The sequence below is a fragment of the Acromyrmex echinatior genome, chromosome 4 (genome assembly GCF_024713525.1).
Source record: "Acromyrmex echinatior isolate Ae372 chromosome 4, ASM2471352v2, whole genome shotgun sequence".
Lineage (NCBI taxonomy): Eukaryota > Metazoa > Arthropoda > Insecta > Hymenoptera > Formicidae > Acromyrmex > Acromyrmex echinatior.
In genome coordinates, this window is record NC_141855.1 from 106,208 (window position 1) to 127,638 (window position 21,431).

Genomic DNA, 21,431 nt, shown 5'->3' on the forward strand with positions numbered 1-21,431 from the left:
GCGCGCTAGCGGTTAGTTCTACATTCTTGACTCTACAGGAAACAGCCAAAACGACGCAGCCCGTGGCACGAGCAGTACGAGCAGTACGAACACGCGTGTTTTCGTCTCACTACAGTCACTACTCTCGACACTTTCGTCCGCCCGGTAGCACGTCTCAGATCGCGCCGTACATGCCGAAGCTGATGCGGCCACAGTTGTTCCGGGTAAGTACGTGAAGTACGTGCGTGTGTCTCTTTTCTTATCGAAATCCATCTCATGTCTTTTCTCTCTCTCTCGCGCTCTCTCTCTCTCTTTGCTATTCATATGTACGTGTCTTTTCTTTCTACTCCTTGAGTCAATTGTGTTAGTACAGCAATGATAGTATGAATGATTAATGTTTAATTAAAACTTGATACTATAATTTTTTTTAACTTTTCCTTTGTGTTGTTGAGCATTCTTACTTGTTGATAAGTCTTCTGTAATTATTAATATAAAAATAACATATTATTTATATGTTATTAGAGTTGTAGTTTCTATCAATCCTGTTCTTAGACGTTTTTCCTTATCAAGAATATTTGTTTGCAGAATACAGAGAAATGAATATTTTCCTAAATATATCGGCCACCTTTTGGTCACCACACATTTGGTTACCTCCTAACATTACATGGGAGGATATCAGTCCAAATGCAGACAATAAATATGCTAATTATCAGCATTTAATATATCCGCTGCCTATGGCAATTGTTCTTCTAGGAGTAAGATATACTTTTGAAAGGTAAGCTAGATATTTTCCCTTTATTGGTTATATAAATAAATTTTATAGCTTATCTCAAAATATGCTTTAAACAAATACTGAGTGTGATAGCAGACCGATATTGAATAAGGAAAATTAATCAGTCTAAGTTAGATCTTAGTGCTTAATAATACAATTTTGATACAAATTTGTGTATATATACAGTGAGAGCAAAATGTATTCATACAAAGAAAATATTTTTTAAAAGAACTTTATTTTTAAAAAGTAAATATTATCGAGCGAGAAATGAGTCATCGAATTGATGTTGACATCGATATGATGATTTCAATAAATAATTTTTGCGCTTATTTGTTAACTTTAATCTGCTCTCCTGCAAAAATTATTTATTGGACGCAATTTTGCTAAAGGAAAAAATTGTTTTAGCATAAAGTATCATGTCCTGTACTCCGAATTTCGAATTACTGTATAATATTAAGCATTAAGAAATTATTACACTGAAAAAAATCTTGTTTTAACAGCATTATTTTAATTGAAAATAATCTTGTTGATTTACATAACAACAGCGTCAATGAAACAAATAAAATTTTATTGAAACAAAAGTGTCAATATTTGTTTTATTAATTTTTTTATATTATTGTATTAACAAAATTATTTTTAATTAAGATAATGCTGTTGATGCAACATCATTTTTTTCAGTGTCTACATTCAGTTTCGTAAACGGCACACCGATTTTATTTTCGCTCTTGAAATTCTAAACTGAAATTAGGATAGGATAATATCACAAATTGAATTGACAAGCAATTTAATGATATTGATGTTAATAAACATCTTAAAATGCAAAAAATATTCAACCTGAGTTTCAATGAAATTCTGAATCTCCTGTAATATTAATATAGGATTAATAACATGATGACATTTATCGTGGTATCTATTATGATACTTATTAAGAAAACATTTGTTGAGGATATGAAAACTAAACGATTATATTGGCGCATAGTTACAAGACTGGATATGTATATATAAATCAGATTGAAATATTAAACTAATTGTAAAATCTAGCTCAGATCTCGAATAAGGCTTTTTCCTTACTTTTAATGTTTTATTTTCAAAAAAATTAGATTCATGTACATTGCTATTGAAACGATTACATCAATGAAATTGCAAAATGTAATATCTAATACATGATAAAAGATTTATATGAATCTTTAAAGTAACGCATGTATATATAATTTCAATGTTTAAATAGGTATTGGTTTGCTCCCTTTGGAAAATCGCTTTCTATAAAAAATACCAGGAGCAAAAAGGCAGTATCTAATGAGATATTAGAAAAAGCGTATCTTAGTAAAAAAACCAAATATAAACAGGTGAGTGATTAATGTAAAAAATTAATAAATAGTAATAAGACTTTGTAAATATAAAACAATGTGGTACAAAAGAAGAGCAAAGGGCTAGTAATGTAGCAAAGAACTTTAATTTAAATTAACATTAAAAATTCATATAAACAATTACAATTGACAAAAACAAACGTTCTTTTTCATCAATTTATTTTTATCAAAAATTAAAGTAGTCATAAAACAATATTCTTGTTAGTAATATCAGTAAATGTGTTGAGAGTCCATTAATAAAAAGAGAGAAGAAAATGCAGGTAGATGGTAATCCATATCGTGGTACAATATATCGGTTTTTTTTATTATTTTAAGCAAATTTGCAAAAGTAACGAACATCTAATTTTCATGATGTCAGATAACGAAATGGTTTCGATATGGATTACCATCTGCATTTTCTTCTCTTTTTATTAATAAACTCTCAACACATTTACTGATATAACTGACAAGAATATTGTTTTATGATTACTTTGATTTTTGATAAAAATGACTCGCAACGTACTACACGTTGAATGAAGAATACGGGATTAAAAATTATAAAAATTATAGTTTTGTAATACCATGTATATATTTTTGGTTTAGAACGATGTTTAAATATTACGATTACATTGAAAATGACTTGATCGGAGTCGAAACGTTGTTTTTGTCAATTGTAATTGTAATGAATTTTTAATGTTAATTTAAATTAAAGTTCTTTGCTACTGGCTCTTTGCCCTTTGTACCACATTGTAATGTAAAAAAATTTAATACTAAATATATATAATTAATGATTCATATGACCTATGATCTATGATCAATGTATAACCATTAATAATAATTGAATGTTTATACAAAGAAAATTTTTTTATTCATATATTAACACATTGAATGCCATGAGGATCACTGGTGACCAACACTCAGTTTGTCGGTAGTGCCATGGGAGGCACCGTTGACCGGCAATATCAAAATTAATAGAAACAAATAATTCAAATAATATCAATATTTCTAAATTTTAACACAATATGTATCACATGATAGCAGATTCATGTTGGCGCCTTGGGCATGTAATATCAACGTGGCATTCAGCGTGTTAAGAAATATCAGGAATGTTAAAAATAGTATAAATAGTGCTAATTGATATATATGTTTTCATGTACATCTACCATTTGCTACATAAACACTTTGTAACGCATAACTCTATGTTTTAAGATTTTGGCATTGGCTAAACAATTAGATTGGTCTGAAAGGCAAGTAGAGAGGTGGCTTCGGCTGCGTCGTTCTCAGGACAAGCCATCTACTCTTACAAAGTTCTGCGAAAGTTGGTTAGTCATCGTCTTAACTTTCACTATTTCGTATCGTGTATAAATATTACATTGATAAATCATCATACACATATATGATTTCTTTTCAGTTGGAGATGTTTTTATTATACATATGCATTCTTCTACGGCCTTGTTATCCTGTGGGATAAACCGTGGCTTTGGGACATAAAGTATTGTTTTTACAATTATCCTTATCATCCCGTTACCAATGATGTGTGGTGGTATTATATGATATCAATGTCATTTTACTGGGCATTAAGCTTTTCTCAATTCTTTGATGTAAAAAGGAAAGATTTTTGGCAGATGTTTATTCATCACATAGCTACAATTGCACTTATGTGTTTTTCATGGGTTGGAAATCTAACGAGGATCGGTAGTCTGGTCTTGCTTGTGCATGATTCTGCGGATATACTTTTGGAGGTAAGAATGCTCGAAAGAGAAAAATTATATTCTATATTTTAATTTATATCCATTATTTTTAATTCGCAGGCTGCAAAAATGACCAAATATGCAAATTATCAAAGACTTTGTGACTGTATATTTGCTGCGTTTACAATTCTCTGGGTTGTAACGCGTATGGGTGTGTACCCATTTTGGATAATTTATAAGTACGTATTAGTATATTTAGATTTTGAGCGATTAAATGTGCAGGTTATTTGATACTGATGCCAATCTATTGTATGTTACAGTACATCTATAGAGGCGCCTAAGATAGTACCGATGTTCTTCGCGTATTATATCTTTAATTCTTTATTAGTTTTACTACTGTTTCTCCACGCAATTTGGACTTATTTAATCATTCAGATTGCATACCGTGCTTTCAATGCTGGTCAGGTATGTGCTGCTGATTTATATAAATTGTCGCGTGCACGTTCATTGGGACATTTTTTTGATATTAATGAACACACATCTATATGCTAATCTTTTCTTCTGGAAAAACTATTACAGATGGAAGGTGATATTCGCAGTAATAGCAGCGACGAAGTATCTGACAATAATACTTCGGTCAATAATACTCCCATAAACAGTACCGTAAATTACACTAACAAATCAAATTCGAAACCAAAAGCCCACTAACAAGACGCATGCCACATAGGTCACTATATTAAAGATTGATTCCAAGGTAAAAAAAAATTCATCCGGACATTTAGCCAGGGCTAATCTTTCTTCCTACAAGTAAAATGAAATCTTGAATATGACTTTAATCTTGTAATCCAAGATGCTAACGTTAACATACCTATTTAATCTCTCTAATAAAATTTAAAATGTATACTTTCCTCCTATTTCCCTTTCATAAGTGTTTCTCTTAAAACAGTTCAATGCTTTGTCACAAATATTTGCTTGTGATCCTCTCAAATTTTAAATATATTTGCATTTATATATAGGAATGCATTATATACATATATAAAGAACAACGAAAGAAAAAAAAACAAGAGAGGATAAATCTTGAAATATCAACAATTCGTTCTGTTAATTCTAACTCCACCTTATTTAAGAATTAATTATAAGTATATATATATTTTTTTTTTGAACGAATTCTTAATGCTTAGTTAAGATAAGAATGGACCAAAGCCGCCAAGACACTCGGTATCTGACCACCGTCGGGTCTTTCAGAGTCTAATATCGCGTAAATACTTTGAAAACTGTATTTATTTATTTTCTTATACTTTGTGAGCATTACTTAGTGATTCATAAATATAAAAGCAATTCAATTAATAAATTTCTATTAATTACATACAATTCTTTCCTATTCTATCTCTTGATGCGGAATTAAACTGTAGGTCAGCGCATAAATCATAATTCACAAATTGCGACGATATAATTTAGCTTGAGCGCATCACAATTAATGTATTCCACGATGTCTATATATCGCTTGAGCTATTGAAACGAGTAATTTTTGCATTTGTATAAATATATATCAATGAATAAATTTACGTAAATTGTACGTTGTGTACTTACGCATGAGTATTCACGAATTGTCAGTATTATTCTTACGTAATACTGGACTCGTACTCGTCTTCGTGTATCTCCAATAAAATTTCTTTACTGATTCTCGGATGCTTGTTTTTGCTTCTTTGCTTTTTGTCTCCCTTTCGATGCATATAAAAAAAATAGTATTAGACACTCAATAACACACTACTTATTTAAAACGTTCACCATTTGGCAAACAGCCAGTTTTTCGCTTAGCAAATGCAATTGGACGTACTCAAGTACGTACTGCTGCACATTAAACTAGAGAGCTTCTATAATATTATATCTGTCATGTTAAATCGTCATACACAAATTAATATAAAGAAGTGTATTTAATATCATTTAATAATTTAATATTTTATAAATATAGAAACAAATTAAATCGCTACATCATTTTATTGTGCTGTTAAATAAAATATTTTATAATTATAAGTGCGTTCAACCGAATTCGATATAAGGTTCTTACAGGTGGCACGTATGTCACCATTTTTTTATTTTTTTCTCCTTTTTTCTTCATATACATGCGTACCTCATTTTTTTAAATACACAGAACATGCAGTTACGAAGAACAGATCTATGATGATATTTCATCACCATATCAAGACTCCAATCGCCCAATTTTTTATACTTTTTTTCAAAAAAGATGAAACGAAATTTTCCTCGACATGTGACGAGATAAAATCTCATAGGTAAGATATCGCCTACAATCTTTGATGCTGCAACTTTAATTATTTTCAAGTTCATTTGCAATTGCAAATCGCACGCGTGATTGTTTCACTCGTTCGGTGTAGCCGATCCTGGCCGAGCGTAGACTTGAAGTGTCCTGAAACCTGAAGTTCCGCCAGGGCCGTCATGCTTCGCCTGCTGAGTGCTGAGTAAATTAAAAATAGTAAACATTCTGCGAATAGACATGGCGGCACATGATGATGTCAAAGCTTGGAGGAGTGGGAAAGCGTGCAGATTAGAAGCTGCCAAATCAAAACTTATCGTTCTCACGACGTCACGCGATGTGCGTGTTAATGCGTGTTCGTGATTACATAAGTCGGTAGCCACGTTGCATCTTCTTTTTTTTTTCTTCCTGTTATATCTGGCTGCCATGCGATCTAAGTTCCGTTCCACATCTTCGAAGGTACAGTAGTTCTAAGTACAGTACACTTACATTCCACTAACCGATTGACGTCGAACGGAGAGGGGATCGTGACATTGATTTGACATTCAAATTTCAGCCGGTCCATGCCACGATCACGCTACCAACTTCATTAATTGTGCATAAAGTATCCTGATAAAAACATGGGTGGCAAGTGGTCCAGCATGGATCCCTCACAAGTCGAGGTACCGGAGATAAAAACTCTTCTCGAAAGGGATCCATATCTGAGGCAGTACGAGATTGACATTCGACGAAGGTACTTTTATTTGTAGCAATTTTGTATATAAAGGTTATGCCTGATTTGCACTACTTTGCGTCCCTCCTAATTCGTTAAAAATATTCTGGTAACGCTACATCACCTTTCCAGGTATGCCCTGTTTAAGGATTACGTTGAAAAAATAGAAGAGGGAGATGGAGACCTCACGCAATTTACTACTGCATATAAGAACTTTGGTATTCATGTCCAAGATGACAATAGTGTTGTTGCTAAGGAATGGGCACCTGGTGCGCAGGAAGTATTTCTAACTGGAGAGTTTAGTACGTATATTATTTTCTTATGATTATATTAATATATTTAATATTCAATCAAGATTATCTTTAATTAGTATAACTATTTTGTTGTATAGATAATTGGCAACAAACTGCTACACCATATAAAAAATTAGAATATGGTAAGTGGGAATTGCATCTGCCTCCGAATGCAGATGGCAGTTGTCCTTTGAAGCATAACTCTGAAATAAAGCTCATTATCAAAAGTCACAATAATGAGCTTCTTGAAAGATTGAGTCCCTGGGCAACTTATGTAACACAGAAACCGGATAAATCTGAAGGGATTACTTACAAACAACGTATATGGCATCCAGAAAATGTATTGGATAATTATTACTAGAAGTGCTTCTGATATGTGACAAGGAGATTTATAATGCTTCCTTTCTAGACATACAAGTTCAAACATCCCAAACCAAAGAGACCAGAGAGTCTCAGAATTTATGAATGTCATATTGGAATTGGTACTCAGGAATGTCGCGTTGGCACCTACTTGGAGTTTGCTAGGGATGTGATACCACGGATTGTAAAGCAAGGATACAACACGATACAAGTAATGGCGATCATGGAGCACGCTTACTATGCTAGTTTTGGATATCAGGTTATATTATTTATATACACAATTGTAAAATTAATTATATAATTATATATACAAGTGTCAGCTCTATATCTTTTATTAAAATCAAAGGTGACTTCCTTCTATGCGGTTTCGTCTCGTTATGGAAATCCAGAAGAGTTAAAAGAGCTAGTGGATGTGGCACATCAGCATGGTCTCTATGTTTTGCTGGATGTGGTACATTCGCATGCTTCCAAGAATACTTTGGACGGACTGAATATGTTTGATGGTACAGACGCATGTTTCTTTCATAGCGGTTCTCGTGGCGAACATTCGCTGTGGGACAGCAGGCTGTTCAATTACGCAGAATACGAGGTACTTCGATTCCTATTATCCAATTTGCGTTGGTACATCGAGGAATATGGTTTTGATGGATTCAGGTACTTAATTTTTTATAAGAACAGATCTAATTATACAAAAGTATGTGACTTTCATGCGTAATATAACAAATATTTTATTGAAATTGCAATAATTTGATAGATTTGATGGTGTCACATCAATGTTGTATCACTCAAGAGGCTTGGGACAAGGTTTCAGTGGTCATTATGATGAATATTACGGTTTGAATGTTGATGTGGAGGGCATAGTATATTTAATGCTCGCTAACCATATGTTACATGAAATATATCCCGAAATTGTCACAATTGCCGAAGATGTTAGTGGAATGCCAGGTGTTTGCAGGTACAAGACTTATATCAACTTTCGTAAATCAAAGCAGATGAAAATATTAATTACATAAATAATTTTATAAATATTTCGCAAAATACCAGGCCTGTCGCTGAAGGTGGTATGGGATTTGACTACCGCTTAGCCATGGCTATACCTGACAAATGGATTAAATTATTAAAAGAGGTCAAAGACGATGATTGGAAGGTTGGTGAGATTTGTTGGACACTCTCCAATCGAAGATGGATGGAGAAAGCGGTCGCTTATTCCGAGTCTCACGATCAGGCCCTCGTTGGTGATAAGACGATTGCATTTTGGCTCATGGATAAGGAAATGTATACACATATGAGCACTTTGAGCCCACACAGTGAAATCATATCTCGTGGCATTGCTCTTCACAATCTAATCACGCTGATTACGCATGCTTTGGGCGGCGAAGCTTATCTAAACTTCATAGGTGAATAAACAAATAATTTTAGATTAATCTCTTACTATATGTGAAAAATTGTATCTCGAGATACGCATCTAAATTCATTCAAATTATGATTGAATAAAAATGTAAGCAATCAGAGATACTTTGATGTATATTTTACAGGCAATGAGTTTGGTCATCCTGAATGGCTAGATTTTCCGAGGATCGGAAATGCAGATAGCTACCATTATGCCAGACGTCAGTGGAATTTAGTGGATGACGAATTACTGAAGTATAAATATATGAATAATTGGGATCGCGCTGTGAATATGCTCGAAGAGAAGTATGGATGGTTGCATGCCCATCCTGTAAGTAGCTTTATAAGTTTGTGTTGTCATTATCTGAGTGATTTTGATGTTCGAGAATAAAGAATTAATAAAATTTAAAGAATCAAGAATGATATTTGAATTTATAGGGTTATGTGAGCTGGAAGCACGAAGATGATAAAGTGATCGTCTTTGACCGAAGTGATCTCACATTCGTTTTTAACTTTCATCCAGTCAAATCGTTCGCCGATTATCCAGTCGGTGTAAAAAATCCAGGAACATATAAAATCGTTTTGTGCAGTGACGACGAACAATTTGGAGGAGAATGTCGCGTAGACACGAGTGTGCAACATTTTACGCAACCAGAATCATTTTCTGCATATCAAAACAAAATGATGATCTACATTCCGCGCCGTACAACGTTAGTTTACGCAAAAATTGGTAAAGTATCAACGATATAATACATTTCGTATTAATACTGTTCATAGCAATATTAAAATAAAATTGATTACATTTTAGATGGTTAACTGTTGTCTCGTGAATGAAGACTGTTTGAAAATTATATAATGATAAATCACATCTATCTTGTAATATAAATAAACGTAGGTATCATATATTTTTGTAAAACAATTCGATAGAATGTCTATACATTTAGGAAACTTATAAAGAAGATATATTGCGATATAAATCCTGAAAAAGGATCTTGTGAGTACAACTAGATTTCTCTTAGAAAAGAATTACAGTAAATGCTGGTGCATTTAACTTGTTTTCTCAGACGATCGATTTATCGATCTATTCTAAGTCATTGAATTAATATATTTTGGATAAATTTTAAAATATTTTTCTATTGAATTTAATCAATATATTCTGAACAGAAGAGAGATGATTTATTATGATCTCTCAATTTATTCAATTCTAACAATTGTGCCTGTATATTCACAAATATAGTTAACTTACTAGACAGATTTTATATTAAAATCTTTTGTATTCTAGTTATTAATTTACAAATATATATATACTCGTTTTTCAAAACTTAAAAAATGTATATTTTTTTACATAAATAATACAATTGCTTCCTATCAAATTTTAACATGCTGCTGAAACAGTACCTGTATTATTTACAGTTTCTGCAACACAGAATTCAGCCTCGTTTACATCATAGTCTTTCATCTTCCTATTTAATATCCACCACTTTCCTAGAAAGCCTACATCCACTATTCTTTCATAGAAAGTTACATATCTTGGTTTTAAGTAAGGGCAGACAGCCTTGTATGAAGAACAATATTTGTCATAATTGTCCAACCAAATCAGAGACAAAACTCCTAGATTTAACCTTCTGATTAATCCTTCATTATAGCATCGTTCCAACCATTTTATGTGCTGTACAGAGACAGGATTGCGTATGGGTTCTCCTACTTGCATTAACTTTATACTGTTTTGTATCAATTGTTCCCTAAACATAGTTTCATCTGGATTGTGTCGATTAGAGTAAAAGCAGCTTCCTAGAACTGTAATAATATAAATTATTCTCATACAGATATATTATAATTATTACACATTATAAATATCACATCTTGAAAGTGACATAATCTGCAGACATATTCAAAAAACAATACGCACGTGTAATATATATTGTAGCATGTACAGGACGCTCTGTGCAATCTTTGACTACATCTAACGCGACGTCCTTGTAATCTATATACAGACCATGCCAATATTTCGCTGTAAAACAATAAAATAAAACTATTTGCACATTACTTAAATAATTAGAATGATAATTCAATCATATATTTTGTAATATTATTTACCCCAGCGTTCGAGAAATGTGCCCTTAACTTTCTCAGGCATTTCATAATTCCTAATTTTAATGCCAATCTCATTAAATTTGGATGTCAGTGGCCTAAAGGTTGCTCTGAGTTTATGAGAAAGCTGAAATATTTGTTGGGAGCTCATGTCAAATCGCAGAAAATCTTGATAACGTCACAATAAATAATATCATTATACAAATTTTATGAGCCAGCCGCGACGATATTTAAATCGCGATAGGTTATATCCAATTATGTCATGCTGGAAACATAACTGCAAATTCAATTCAAGATTGTGCGCCATCTAGCGGAATTTAGTTGCAACTACGTAACGTAATGTCAATTTGAGTGGTTACTTGCTAGAGAATTTCTGAAACACTTCATATCATGGTAACCGTGGCCATTGTAGAGAGCAACCTGTTAAGGTAAATTTTCACGAACTGCTCAAACCGACTGTTTCAGCGACAAGAAGTATCACGTGGTCAAAATTGACGAATATCAAGTGACTATTTGGATCACATGATCCTTTTTGTCGCTGAAACAGTCGGTTTGAGTAAGGCACTTTAATATGAGTATTCGCATCCGCTATTTTTTAGTCCTTTTCTCACTCTCTTGCTTCTTTCCTCAATTCCTTGCTCTCTCTCTCTCTCTCTCTCTCTCTCTCTCTCTCTCTCTCTCTCTCCACTTCGCCGCTAAACTAAGAAGATTCGAAGACAAAGAGTGAGGAAAAGACTAAAAATGGCGGATAAGAATATCTATATAACAGTACTCTAGTTTGAGCAGTTCGTGAAAATTTACCTATACTAGAGTCCTAGAAACTAGAGATGCGATTGAAGGGACATGGTCTGGGTATCATTCATAAAACTTTATAATAAAAATTTTTACCATTGAAATTAATGGAGAAAATTTTCATTTTTCACTTTCCATCCTAGAGACAAAGTTTTATGATTGATATTCAGATCATATCCTTTCAATGTCGCATCTTTGATTTCTAGGACTCTAGTATAAATAAATTTTTAATTGACTGTTTAAATCAATGCGATCAATGTGCTCAGAGCGTCATTTTAATTTATTATTGGGTCATCTAAAAAGTATCCGCGGTACTTTGCCACTAGATATATGACCATCAATACACATCTAGTGACAAAAAACCGCGGATACTTTTTAGATGACCCAATATATTCATGCTAGATATATTTTTGACATATCATGTGAACGTAGCATACAAAACTTGCGTAAAAAGTGCGGAATAGCGCTGATTGGTTGCTTCAATACCGCTTTCTGTATTCCGCAGTTCCGGATTGTGTGATTTCACCTTATTGCTGCGTAAACGAATTCACTCTGCCTGTTACCTGAAAGGCTGCGTTCGAGAGTGGTGCAATTGTCCACTGCCAATCACAGCGAATTCTGTCTAGAAAGTTTTTTTTCTAATTTTTTTGTTAAGCACTGTGATTGGCTATGCAATTGCCATATACTCCCTGCGTTCCATTTAATGCTCATAACTCTCGTGGAATCATTTCATCCTTAAGAACTTAGTTTCTCCCGAAGGTTTGACTGTAATTGATTCTTACATTCTGATCCGGTTTAAATCCTCGGTGGAAATTAGACCCTTGTTGTTCAAGGTTGCGTTCCATTTAACGCTTACAACGCTCGTGGTATTATTTCATCCTTGTCATTTATCAAATGTTTATCAATGTTAAACAAGGACGATGTTCGTGAGCATTGCGAACGTTAAATGGAACGCAGCCCAAATGTTAAACAAGAAGTTTGTTTGCGTCATATGCTCCAACATAACCCATGCTCCTATCATAGTTCTTACTCATTCTAATGAGCATTGAAATGAGTAGGAGCTATTGTATTATAGAGCACATTAGATTATGTTGCGACGCGATCAAACCTAAGGACAAATAATGCTAAGCGTTGCGAGAGTTAAGTGAAATGCCAGAGAGAGTTTTTAAAGGTGAATTCAGATGCAAGCATCAAGCGTCAAGCAGCGGAAGCAACAATCAATCAGTGGAGCAATACTGGTGTAAACAATATTTATTTAACCGAATTAACGGTTCTGTATTAGTTGCAAGCTGATCGCAAGTTTGTTGCGACAGCCAATCTGAAGCTTGCGTTTTTGAAATCAACGCTTTATATTGGCTGTCGCAACAAACTTGAGATCAGCTTGCAATTAATGTAAAACTGGCTTTACACCACTGCATTTATCGCCTCGTTGATTAGTTACTACTTCTGCTACTTGTTGCTTGACACTTGATTCGTCAATTTTTATCACGTAATCTATCTTAACACTAAGCCCAAATTCTCATGGCCCATACGGACAACAGCGCTCTGACACCGAGCGCTGATTAAAAAACGATAAGGGTGAATTTTACTTTTACAACCGGCTTTTCATCAATCAGCGCTCTGTGTCAAAGCGCTTATTTTGACGCTGAAAATGAGCGCCGAGTATGAAAAGGCACCTTTTAAATAAGCGTCAGCATGAAAAGGCACCTTAATAGATCTGTTCGCGTTGCTTGCACTTTTTGCACTCAGTGCCTTTGCTTTTTCTCTTTTAAACGTCTGATTATATATTTTTTCGTTTTAAGTGTAAACATTTTTAGAAATTTCAAATAACGCAAACAAATCTATTATCATATCGTTCTTCACAGCTACCAGAAAATTAGGTTATTTTTTCAGTTTTGCAGTTGGCAATATTGAAATTTAACATCGGAGTTGGTGAAACCGGCTCAACATATGTGTCTATTCTTTCTGGCAATTGGATTGGTATATATTGTACTTCTCGTACTTAAACTGAAATAGATATATATATTTGCAGTTTGGCGAAAACGTGATAGAAGACTTCAGTGCAGTTCAGTGCAGTACTACAGAAAGAACAAGCCTTTAGCCGTCAACAGTCATGGCCGAAATCTTTAAAAATGGCACATTTCGGGGAGGCGAGTGTCTAATTGCTTTTATGGTGCGTCTGTGACGGTAAAAGAAAAAAGAAAGTTTTATTCACATTCTTGTATATTTCGCGTATTTTTAGGAAAAAAGTGATAACCGTGGTCTTAGGATGCTACGTAAGATTTTTTTGTGGACTTTCAACCTTAAGATGGTTCTTTAGTAAATCGAATTACCATAGAAATGTTCTTTTTTTTTATATAATGAAGTTGATTGAAATTACTGTGTGCAAAATTCTACAGTAGATTAATGATGAAATAAGAGAGAAAAAAAAGTTGAAATTGTATCCTTTCATGTATAACTTAGTGACAGATAAGGCTTGCAGACAATTCTTTGATTGTACATAAATGTTATCATAGACTTTTCTCAAAAATGAGATTATAATAGTTTAAAAAATTATGATTTTAATGGTCGTAAAAAAATAATGAGTCAATGGCTAATCTGGAAAGATATTTATATGCTTAAACTTGCATTTAATCTCGAAAAATAAATATAATCTCATCTTGTTTTTATAAAGATGTAGCTAGTAAGCCTCTTGATTTAATTACTATCGTATGTTCCATACTATTTTATTAAGATATACACATAGTTTTAATGTTTTATCCAAATTGTGCAGATGTAATTTTGGATGAGGCATCCCAAATTTTTGGCACTTTATTAAAGAATCACCTTAAAGAAGAAAAAGCAGCTTTGCAACTACTGTAAAATGAATTGGATCTGTATAAACCAATCATATTCAAGAATTTTACAATAATTGCAAAGCTGTTTTTTTTTTGCTGACGTCCTTGCCTCTGTGCCTGTTATTTATAATTTGCCAATTTGTTATTTGTAATTTACTTTTTGTTAATCATAATCAATAAAATGTAAATGCATGTAGCTTTGATTTCCTGGTGTATTAAGATATAATCATGATGGAATTGAATATAATCTATATGATATGTATATCTGTATAATATGTATATGTATATGTCTGATAGTGATATCCTATGAGAACATAATTCAATTTTAATTTGTTTTGTTATTTTGTAAGTACATGGTATTTATTTTTTTTTTATTATATCAACAAGCAAACTAATAAAATAAGTAAAAAGTGTAGACAAAGAAAATTATCTTCTTGTGCAATTTATATCACAATTTACTGGATGTTGTGTATATCAGCAGTGTTAAATATGTAACTGTTATAGTAAATATATTTATTATATTTAAAATATCTCTTTCCAGATAGTAGGATCAGCTGAATTATGCCAGAAGATATCAGAGGGCTTATATCTAAGTGCAAAAGAAAGGAAGTGGCAGATATCTATTCATCAGTGTGAATCTATTACAGATGTGAAAACGAGGATAGATATTTCTGTGGATTTTATCATTTTTCCTTTTGACTTAAGAGCTTCACATACTTTGTTAGAAGTAAGTCTGCAAATAATTTTTATCATGTTAAATGACTCATTATCTTTAGTTATTTATTAATTATTATTAATTAATGATTATTGATCTCTATTTATTATTATTAATAATGTTTTAGATAGAAGCTAACATAGCCAGGATAGATGAATATTACGTACTGTCTGGTGCAGTTTGCGTAGTAAATTGCAATGGAATATCCAATGTTATGGGATTGATCCATAAGTCAAAGAAACTTTGTCACGATTATAATATTCGTTTTCTCTCTGCTAATATTTCTGTAAGTTTATATTCAAAACCACACACACACACACACACACACACACACATACACATACATATATACAAATTCTACAAATTCTAATTTATATATTTCAAAATATACTTTTTATTTTAGAATATGCAAGCCTGTGTCTCTTTAGGAAGCAGAATTCTAAATATAACAGAAGGGATATTGGGATTAAACAGTGGTGTACCAGTTATTGGAACTGTTGGACAATAGAACTAGATTACAGAAATAGTGAGGTGCTATATAAGGTGATTTGCTAGTAATTCACATATATTTTTTCTCAAAAACTATACATTAAAATATCATTAATTGTCAATAATATTGAGATTTAAATCATTAAGATCAATATCAAGATGAAAAAATCAAGTGGTAAGGCATACGCTTCCAGCCAAGAGGACAGCGAAAATGACAGTGATGTGACAGAATGCAGCATTGGAAGCAATTCTACTGCCGGTACTCATCGCAGCGACACGCCCACTCGTAGCGCCCGTTATAAACGAAAAGGTCGTCGCAGAAGTAAGACAGCAAAGTACAAACCTTGTACGGACAAACCAATGTACAAATTTTGCTGTAGTGTCAAGGAAGATCACGGGCAGCCTTTATTTGGTGTACAATTCAATTATCATTTGAAGGAAGGCGAACCGTTGATATTTGCTTCTGTGGGTAGCAATCGCGTAAGCATCTACGAGTGTCAGCAGAGCGGAAATATACAGCTACAACAATGTTACGCCGATCCAGACACAGAGGAGAACTTTTACACATGTGCATGGACATACGATGACTCTGGGAAACCTTTGCTAGCTGTAGCGGGATCCCGTGGAGTTATCCGAGTTATAAGTCCTGCGACAATGACTTGTATCAAGCATTACATTGGTCATGGGCATGCAATAAATGAGCTAAAGATTCATCCGAGAGATCCGAACATTCTATTATCAGCATCGAAAGATCACGCTCTAAGATTATGGAACATCAAAACGGATGTGTGTATCGCGATCTTCGGTGGCGTGGAGGGCCACAGGGATGAAGTTTTGAGTGCTGATTTCGACATAAAGGGCCAAAGAATCATCTCGTGTGGAATGGATCATGCTCTTAAGTTGTGGTCTTTGGAGAAGCCAGACATGCAGGACGCGATAAAACAGTCCTATCATTGCAATCCCACTCGCAATGGCAGGCCTTTTGATTCAATACTGCAACATTTTCCAGACTTTACCACTCGTGATGTTCATCGAAATTATGTGGACTGCGTGAAGTGGTTCGGTGACTTTATCCTGAGCAAATCCTGTGAAAACTGTATTGTATGCTGGAAGCCGGGTAGACTCGAGGACTCGCAGTTGCGCAATGGAGAAACGAGCGCGACGGTTTTACACCGTTTCGAGTTTAAGGAGTGCGACATTTGGTTTATACGTTTCTCAATGGATTTCTGGCAGCGTACGATCGCGTTAGGTAATCAGGTCGGTCGAACTTATGTTTGGGATTTGGACGTAGATGAACCTGGGCAAGCACGCTGCTGGTCTCTTCAGCATCCCCGTTGCACCGTACCGATTCGCCAAACTAGCCTAAGCCGGGATGGCTCCGTGTTATTATGCGTTTGCGACGACGCGACAATCTGGAGATGGAATCGCGATCATTAACTCTATTCAAATTCATTTTATCACAATTAAAAAAACGTGCCTTTTCATATAAGCTGTATTAAATATTTGTGCTTTTTATAGCAATGATTTAAATATAAGCTAAACTATATCAGTCTATTAGATTAATTCGAAATCAAGCGCGAATTCACTATATGCACATTATATACGTGTACAATAAAAACAATCACATTTCTAATGAATTGCCAAATGCATAATACATTTTTAATGCATAGACTGCTATCCGACATAGCTAATTAGTTATAGTTTATAAAGGAAAACGATTAAACTGCAAAAGTATTTTAGAATTATAAATGAATGAGATTATAGAAAATAGAAAATCGTTCTTGTATCTTTGCAAATAAATTGTTTTTTAAATATCTTTGCAATGTATTACAAATAATATTTATACAAACAGATTAAGTCTTCTTTATGACTTTCGCACAGATTTTAAAATCTATCCTGAAGTGACGAACTGCTTTTAATAAATTTTAATGTAATTTTCGCTAAATGTAATTAAGTTTAGATTTAACGGAATATGCTAATCAGATGCAAGAGTTAATCACTAAGCGCTCAGTGAGAGGTACTGAATGCACCCAATCGAGTCGCTAAGCGATTGAATATGATTGATTCTCATTTGTAGAACCAATCAATTACGTTTAACCCAAGAGTGATCGCGTACTGGTCATTTTGCCGTACTTTCGTTTTCTACAGGGTCCGGCAAAATGATCTCCCACATTTTAATCTTTAATAAAAACGCCATTGTAAATGCTATTTAGATTTTATTTTTATTAACTGAAAATTTATGCTATGCCATTTGTTTTTATTGAGTTTTGAAAATTACAGAGTCCAAGTGGCGACCATTTTTTTCGATACACATTCGAAGCTGATTTCTAAAAGTTTCCATCACTCGAGCAATAATTTGAGGCGATATTCCTGTAATTTCTTGGCGTATTGCTGCTTTCAATTCGTCAATGGTTCGGGGGTGGTGTTGAAAAACCTTCGCTTTCAGGTAGCCCCAAAGGAAAAAGCGCGAAGTGAGTACGAAAAGTTCTTTGCGTCGTAATCACAGATTCGTTACTTTTCATAAATGTTTCGATAACGAAGGCACAATGCTCGCCCGTCTAATTCATGACGACAACTGAAATGGCAAGGCGCGAGCTACCAACCGACTACGCTAAGCTCCCCCTCTCTTCAGTGGTTCGGGGACATTGGCGGTGTAAAATGTGGGAGATCATTTTGCCGGATCCTGTATTTATATGTTTCAATTTATTGGCACTATTATATTTTTACCCTTACGTAAATGTTAATGTTTTTTTGTATAGTTTGCGAAATAGACGTAAACACGCTTATTTACATAAAATTTGATATGTTGTAAACGGTCGGTCTAAAAGATCGTAACGCGCGTACTTACTTTAGTGTTTGTCGTCTTCGCCAGTCTGCGCCATTATTATATTTTTATAAAAAAAAAATTATAATTTTCTCATATTATTTCGTTACATATTAATAATTTTAACAAATAAAAAAAGATAAAATTAGAATAAAGATATATCATATAAATACAATTATTTCCAGTAATTATTACGTTCCTTTGTTTTTAATTAAGATTAATATAAAACATTATCAGAGAAAGTTTTCTTAATTATTATTTATAGTAATAATCATATATATATTTTAGTTATAATACATATATGTGCGAAAATACATTTCGGTCAAAATGATCAGGATGCGCCTTCCGAGTTAATGACATGTTTCTGCATATGAATCCCATTTGGAAATCGAGATAGACAACAAAAAGCTGTTCAACAAAGGAAACGAAATGGTTAGCAATAATTATATAATAGACGAATGAGTAGAATAAAAAAAAATTATCCACTTTTGTGTGCCACATTATATATTTTTCTTTCTTTGAAATAATAATGTATGCTTTTCGCGTTTTTTTTTCTTCAAAGTTCAATAATAACGAGAACTCGATATAACTCGATTCTCAACAATCGATTCATTTTTCAGAAAATGACTACTAATCACATAGAAGCGAAATTGAGGTAAGGTTAAGTTGTGTATGTGTATATATATATATATATATACTGTCAGCACTTTGAAATATTGTTTTTGTATCTTTGTATAATCATAACATTAATAAATATTGTCTACTATATTATTAGGATTGAATTGCAAGTATCATATTTATTATTTCGATTATTTCGACGAAAAAATAATTTTTAATAAAACCATTTAAGGTTAAACAGTTGGCATTACCGGAATTACACGTTGCGAACTGTCATTCGTTTATACAAAAATTACGATAAGTATTTTACACATCATCAAACGCGAAACTAGAAGATGTACATTACACGTGTCGCGTACTGCGGTATTAAAAGTTTTAGATATATTATTGTGGAAAAAATATAACTAAACAATTCTTGTAACCTATTCAATTCTCAATGCACAAGGTAAGATATTCTATTTGGAATTCTTTATGTAAGAAAAGTTGCACAGTATAAACATGTTTACTTCTCGTGAAAGATTTCATACAATTGGAAATTTACATTTACAGATGAAAACTTTACTATTTTTGGGTCTATTTTTTATAATTGTTGCAGTGGAACCTAAAGAGGTCGATCTAAAGCATTTGAAATGTTTAGGTAAAAATCAATGTTAATCTCTATGATAATTCTATTTTAATAATTATCATAAATTATAATAAGAATAACTTTTATGCTCTATAGTTTGTAGGGCAGCTATGAATGAATTGGAAAATGAGGTTCTCAAAGCTAATCCAAATAAATTAGTTAACGTAGGTAATTTTAGAATGGATGCTGATGGGAATACTATATATAAAAAGGTAAAAAGACAAAAAAAAATATCAAGAAAGGATAAATCATTAGTATTAAATTTATTAAGAATATTTTTGCTGCTTTTATGCACTTATAAATCCATTCCTTAGTTTCATATGTTCAATTTTCCTACACAACAGAATTTTTCTCTGGATATTTTTTGGAGAATTGTGTTGTATAGGTTTTTAATATAAAATTCGATATTTATTATTTTAAGGTGCCGTTAGGTCGATCTGAAACACATATTTCGATTTTGCTGGACAATATTTGTGAAAAACTGTCGGATTATGTGAGAGCAACGAGGAAGTCTGATAATCAATTAATGATCTTTAATCTTATGTCTCCATCAGGTGGTATGAATCCTATTATGAGTGAAGTAGATATAATTCAAGATGGTGATTTAAATAAGAGCCTCGAGCATTATGTGAGTGCTGTTTATTATGTTTTATATTTACTGAAAGTGCTTTCGTCATTAATTTGGATTAATCGTTTTTAGTGCAGCGCTGTAGTGGAAGAATTTGAAGAAGATATAGTGTCATTGTACGTTGACGGCATATCCAATAAGAAAAAAGAACTTTGCACAAAGATCTCAAACATTTGCAATGAAAATTATGCCGATGAGGAAGACGACGATTATAATGATAATGAAGTAGATAATGATAATTATGATTCAAATTTTGACATAGATAGAGACGAATTATAAATGCATTTGGACTAATTTTTACAGAAATATTATTTATATGTATAAGTAAAAAGAAGCAAAAAATAGTTGAAATAAATATTGTATAAATATAAATATTTAGTGATTTTTATTTTGTAAAAAATTCTATAAATAATAACTTTTTTTTTCTTTCAAATCTTTCGCATGCATTATACGATGCAATTGGTTATTCAATATTTTACACTTACCTCAAATATTAATTAAACGCTATTTGCTATGTGAAATATGCAGTGTAAAAGCGAAGATTATTAAGTAATTTTTTATATTTTTAAAAATATTTATAATAATAGTTATACGTAAACATGTTATATAGAAATTTATTATGAATAAAATAGAAAAATTAAAAATTTTCGAAATATCGATAATTCTATCATTATCGTCTATGGTCTAATCAAATTTTTCCTGCCTCTCACTTTCACCGCAATGGCTACATTCAGCAAAGAAAAACAAATTTGCAAGATTGTTATAAAATTCTTTAATATGATTGGTTATACATTTAAATCCAGAAAGGAACTACCGGCAAGAATCAATAATATTAAAGAATTTTACAATTGCAAAATAACTTTTTTTGCTGAACGCAGCCGATGTTTTCGTGTTTTAGCGCGTGAATTTTTCAAAGCCACGCGAGTTTCTACAAGACCGACAAATACGAATTTCGAAGATAGACCTGACGGACAACGCTAACAACGATCTCCTCTTTT

General features: G+C 32.7%; 5 protein-coding genes and 2 long non-coding RNA genes across 8 annotated transcripts; 4 read left to right on the plus strand and 3 right to left on the minus strand.

Moving 5' to 3' along the window:
- Positions 1 to 62: 62 nt before the first annotated feature.
- On the plus strand, positions 63 to 5,477 carry schlank (ceramide synthase schlank). Its single transcript, XM_011058707.2, has 8 exons — positions 63 to 203; positions 565 to 754; positions 1,980 to 2,097; positions 3,307 to 3,419; positions 3,509 to 3,839; positions 3,909 to 4,027; positions 4,109 to 4,253; positions 4,368 to 5,477. The coding sequence occupies exons 2-8, from the start codon at positions 576 to 578 to the stop codon at positions 4,494 to 4,496; spliced, it is 1,134 nt and encodes a 377-aa protein (XP_011057009.1). The 5' UTR covers positions 63 to 203; positions 565 to 575; the 3' UTR covers positions 4,497 to 5,477.
- On the minus strand, positions 5,127 to 6,277 carry LOC105147585 (uncharacterized). Its single transcript, XR_015544705.1, has 2 exons — positions 5,920 to 6,277; positions 5,127 to 5,509 (listed from the first exon to the last, which is right to left on the minus strand). It is a non-coding gene; the product is annotated as an uncharacterized LOC105147585 (long non-coding RNA).
- A 32-nt stretch (positions 6,278 to 6,309) lies between these two features.
- Positions 6,310 to 10,187, plus strand: AGBE (1,4-alpha-glucan-branching enzyme). The gene is made up of 11 exons (XM_011058709.2): positions 6,310 to 6,519; positions 6,617 to 6,793; positions 6,905 to 7,074; positions 7,164 to 7,405; positions 7,475 to 7,684; positions 7,772 to 8,079; positions 8,180 to 8,380; positions 8,470 to 8,822; positions 8,961 to 9,145; positions 9,253 to 9,544; positions 9,623 to 10,187. Exons 2-11 carry the CDS (start codon positions 6,681 to 6,683, stop codon positions 9,628 to 9,630), a joined length of 2,082 nt encoding a protein of 693 aa, XP_011057011.1. The 5' UTR covers positions 6,310 to 6,519; positions 6,617 to 6,680; the 3' UTR covers positions 9,631 to 10,187.
- LOC105147587 (Uncharacterized protein C19orf52) lies at positions 10,126 to 11,208 on the minus strand. The gene is made up of 3 exons (XM_011058710.2): positions 10,912 to 11,208; positions 10,724 to 10,825; positions 10,126 to 10,611 (listed from the first exon to the last, which is right to left on the minus strand). Exons 1-3 carry the CDS (start codon positions 11,054 to 11,056, stop codon positions 10,190 to 10,192), a joined length of 669 nt encoding a protein of 222 aa, XP_011057012.2. The 5' UTR covers positions 11,057 to 11,208; the 3' UTR covers positions 10,126 to 10,189.
- A 4,450-nt stretch (positions 11,209 to 15,658) lies between these two features.
- On the plus strand, positions 15,659 to 17,591 carry LOC105147581 (polycomb protein EED). Its single transcript, XM_011058703.2, has 2 exons — positions 15,659 to 15,792; positions 15,886 to 17,591. Exon 2 carries the CDS (start codon positions 15,898 to 15,900, stop codon positions 17,173 to 17,175), a length of 1,278 nt encoding a protein of 425 aa, XP_011057005.1. The 5' UTR covers positions 15,659 to 15,792; positions 15,886 to 15,897; the 3' UTR covers positions 17,176 to 17,591.
- A 1,251-nt stretch (positions 17,592 to 18,842) lies between these two features.
- On the minus strand, positions 18,843 to 19,217 carry LOC147909846 (uncharacterized). The gene is made up of 2 exons (XR_015544701.1): positions 19,049 to 19,217; positions 18,843 to 18,970 (listed from the first exon to the last, which is right to left on the minus strand). It is a non-coding gene; the product is annotated as an uncharacterized LOC147909846 (long non-coding RNA).
- sel (canopy family protein seele) lies at positions 18,855 to 20,805 on the plus strand. Of its 2 annotated transcripts, XM_087404961.1 has the most exons (7): positions 18,855 to 18,994; positions 19,183 to 19,217; positions 19,413 to 19,625; positions 19,730 to 19,817; positions 19,902 to 20,017; positions 20,227 to 20,433; positions 20,506 to 20,805. In XM_087404961.1, the coding sequence occupies exons 3-7, from the start codon at positions 19,617 to 19,619 to the stop codon at positions 20,710 to 20,712; spliced, it is 627 nt and encodes a 208-aa protein (XP_087261087.1). In that variant the 5' UTR covers positions 18,855 to 18,994; positions 19,183 to 19,217; positions 19,413 to 19,616; the 3' UTR covers positions 20,713 to 20,805. The 2 variants fall into 2 exon arrangements, with proteins under 2 accessions (XP_087261087.1, XP_011056993.1); XM_011058691.2 differs by lacking the exons at positions 18,855 to 18,994; positions 19,183 to 19,217 and adding an exon at positions 19,226 to 19,346.
- Positions 20,806 to 21,431: the final 626 nt, after the last annotated feature.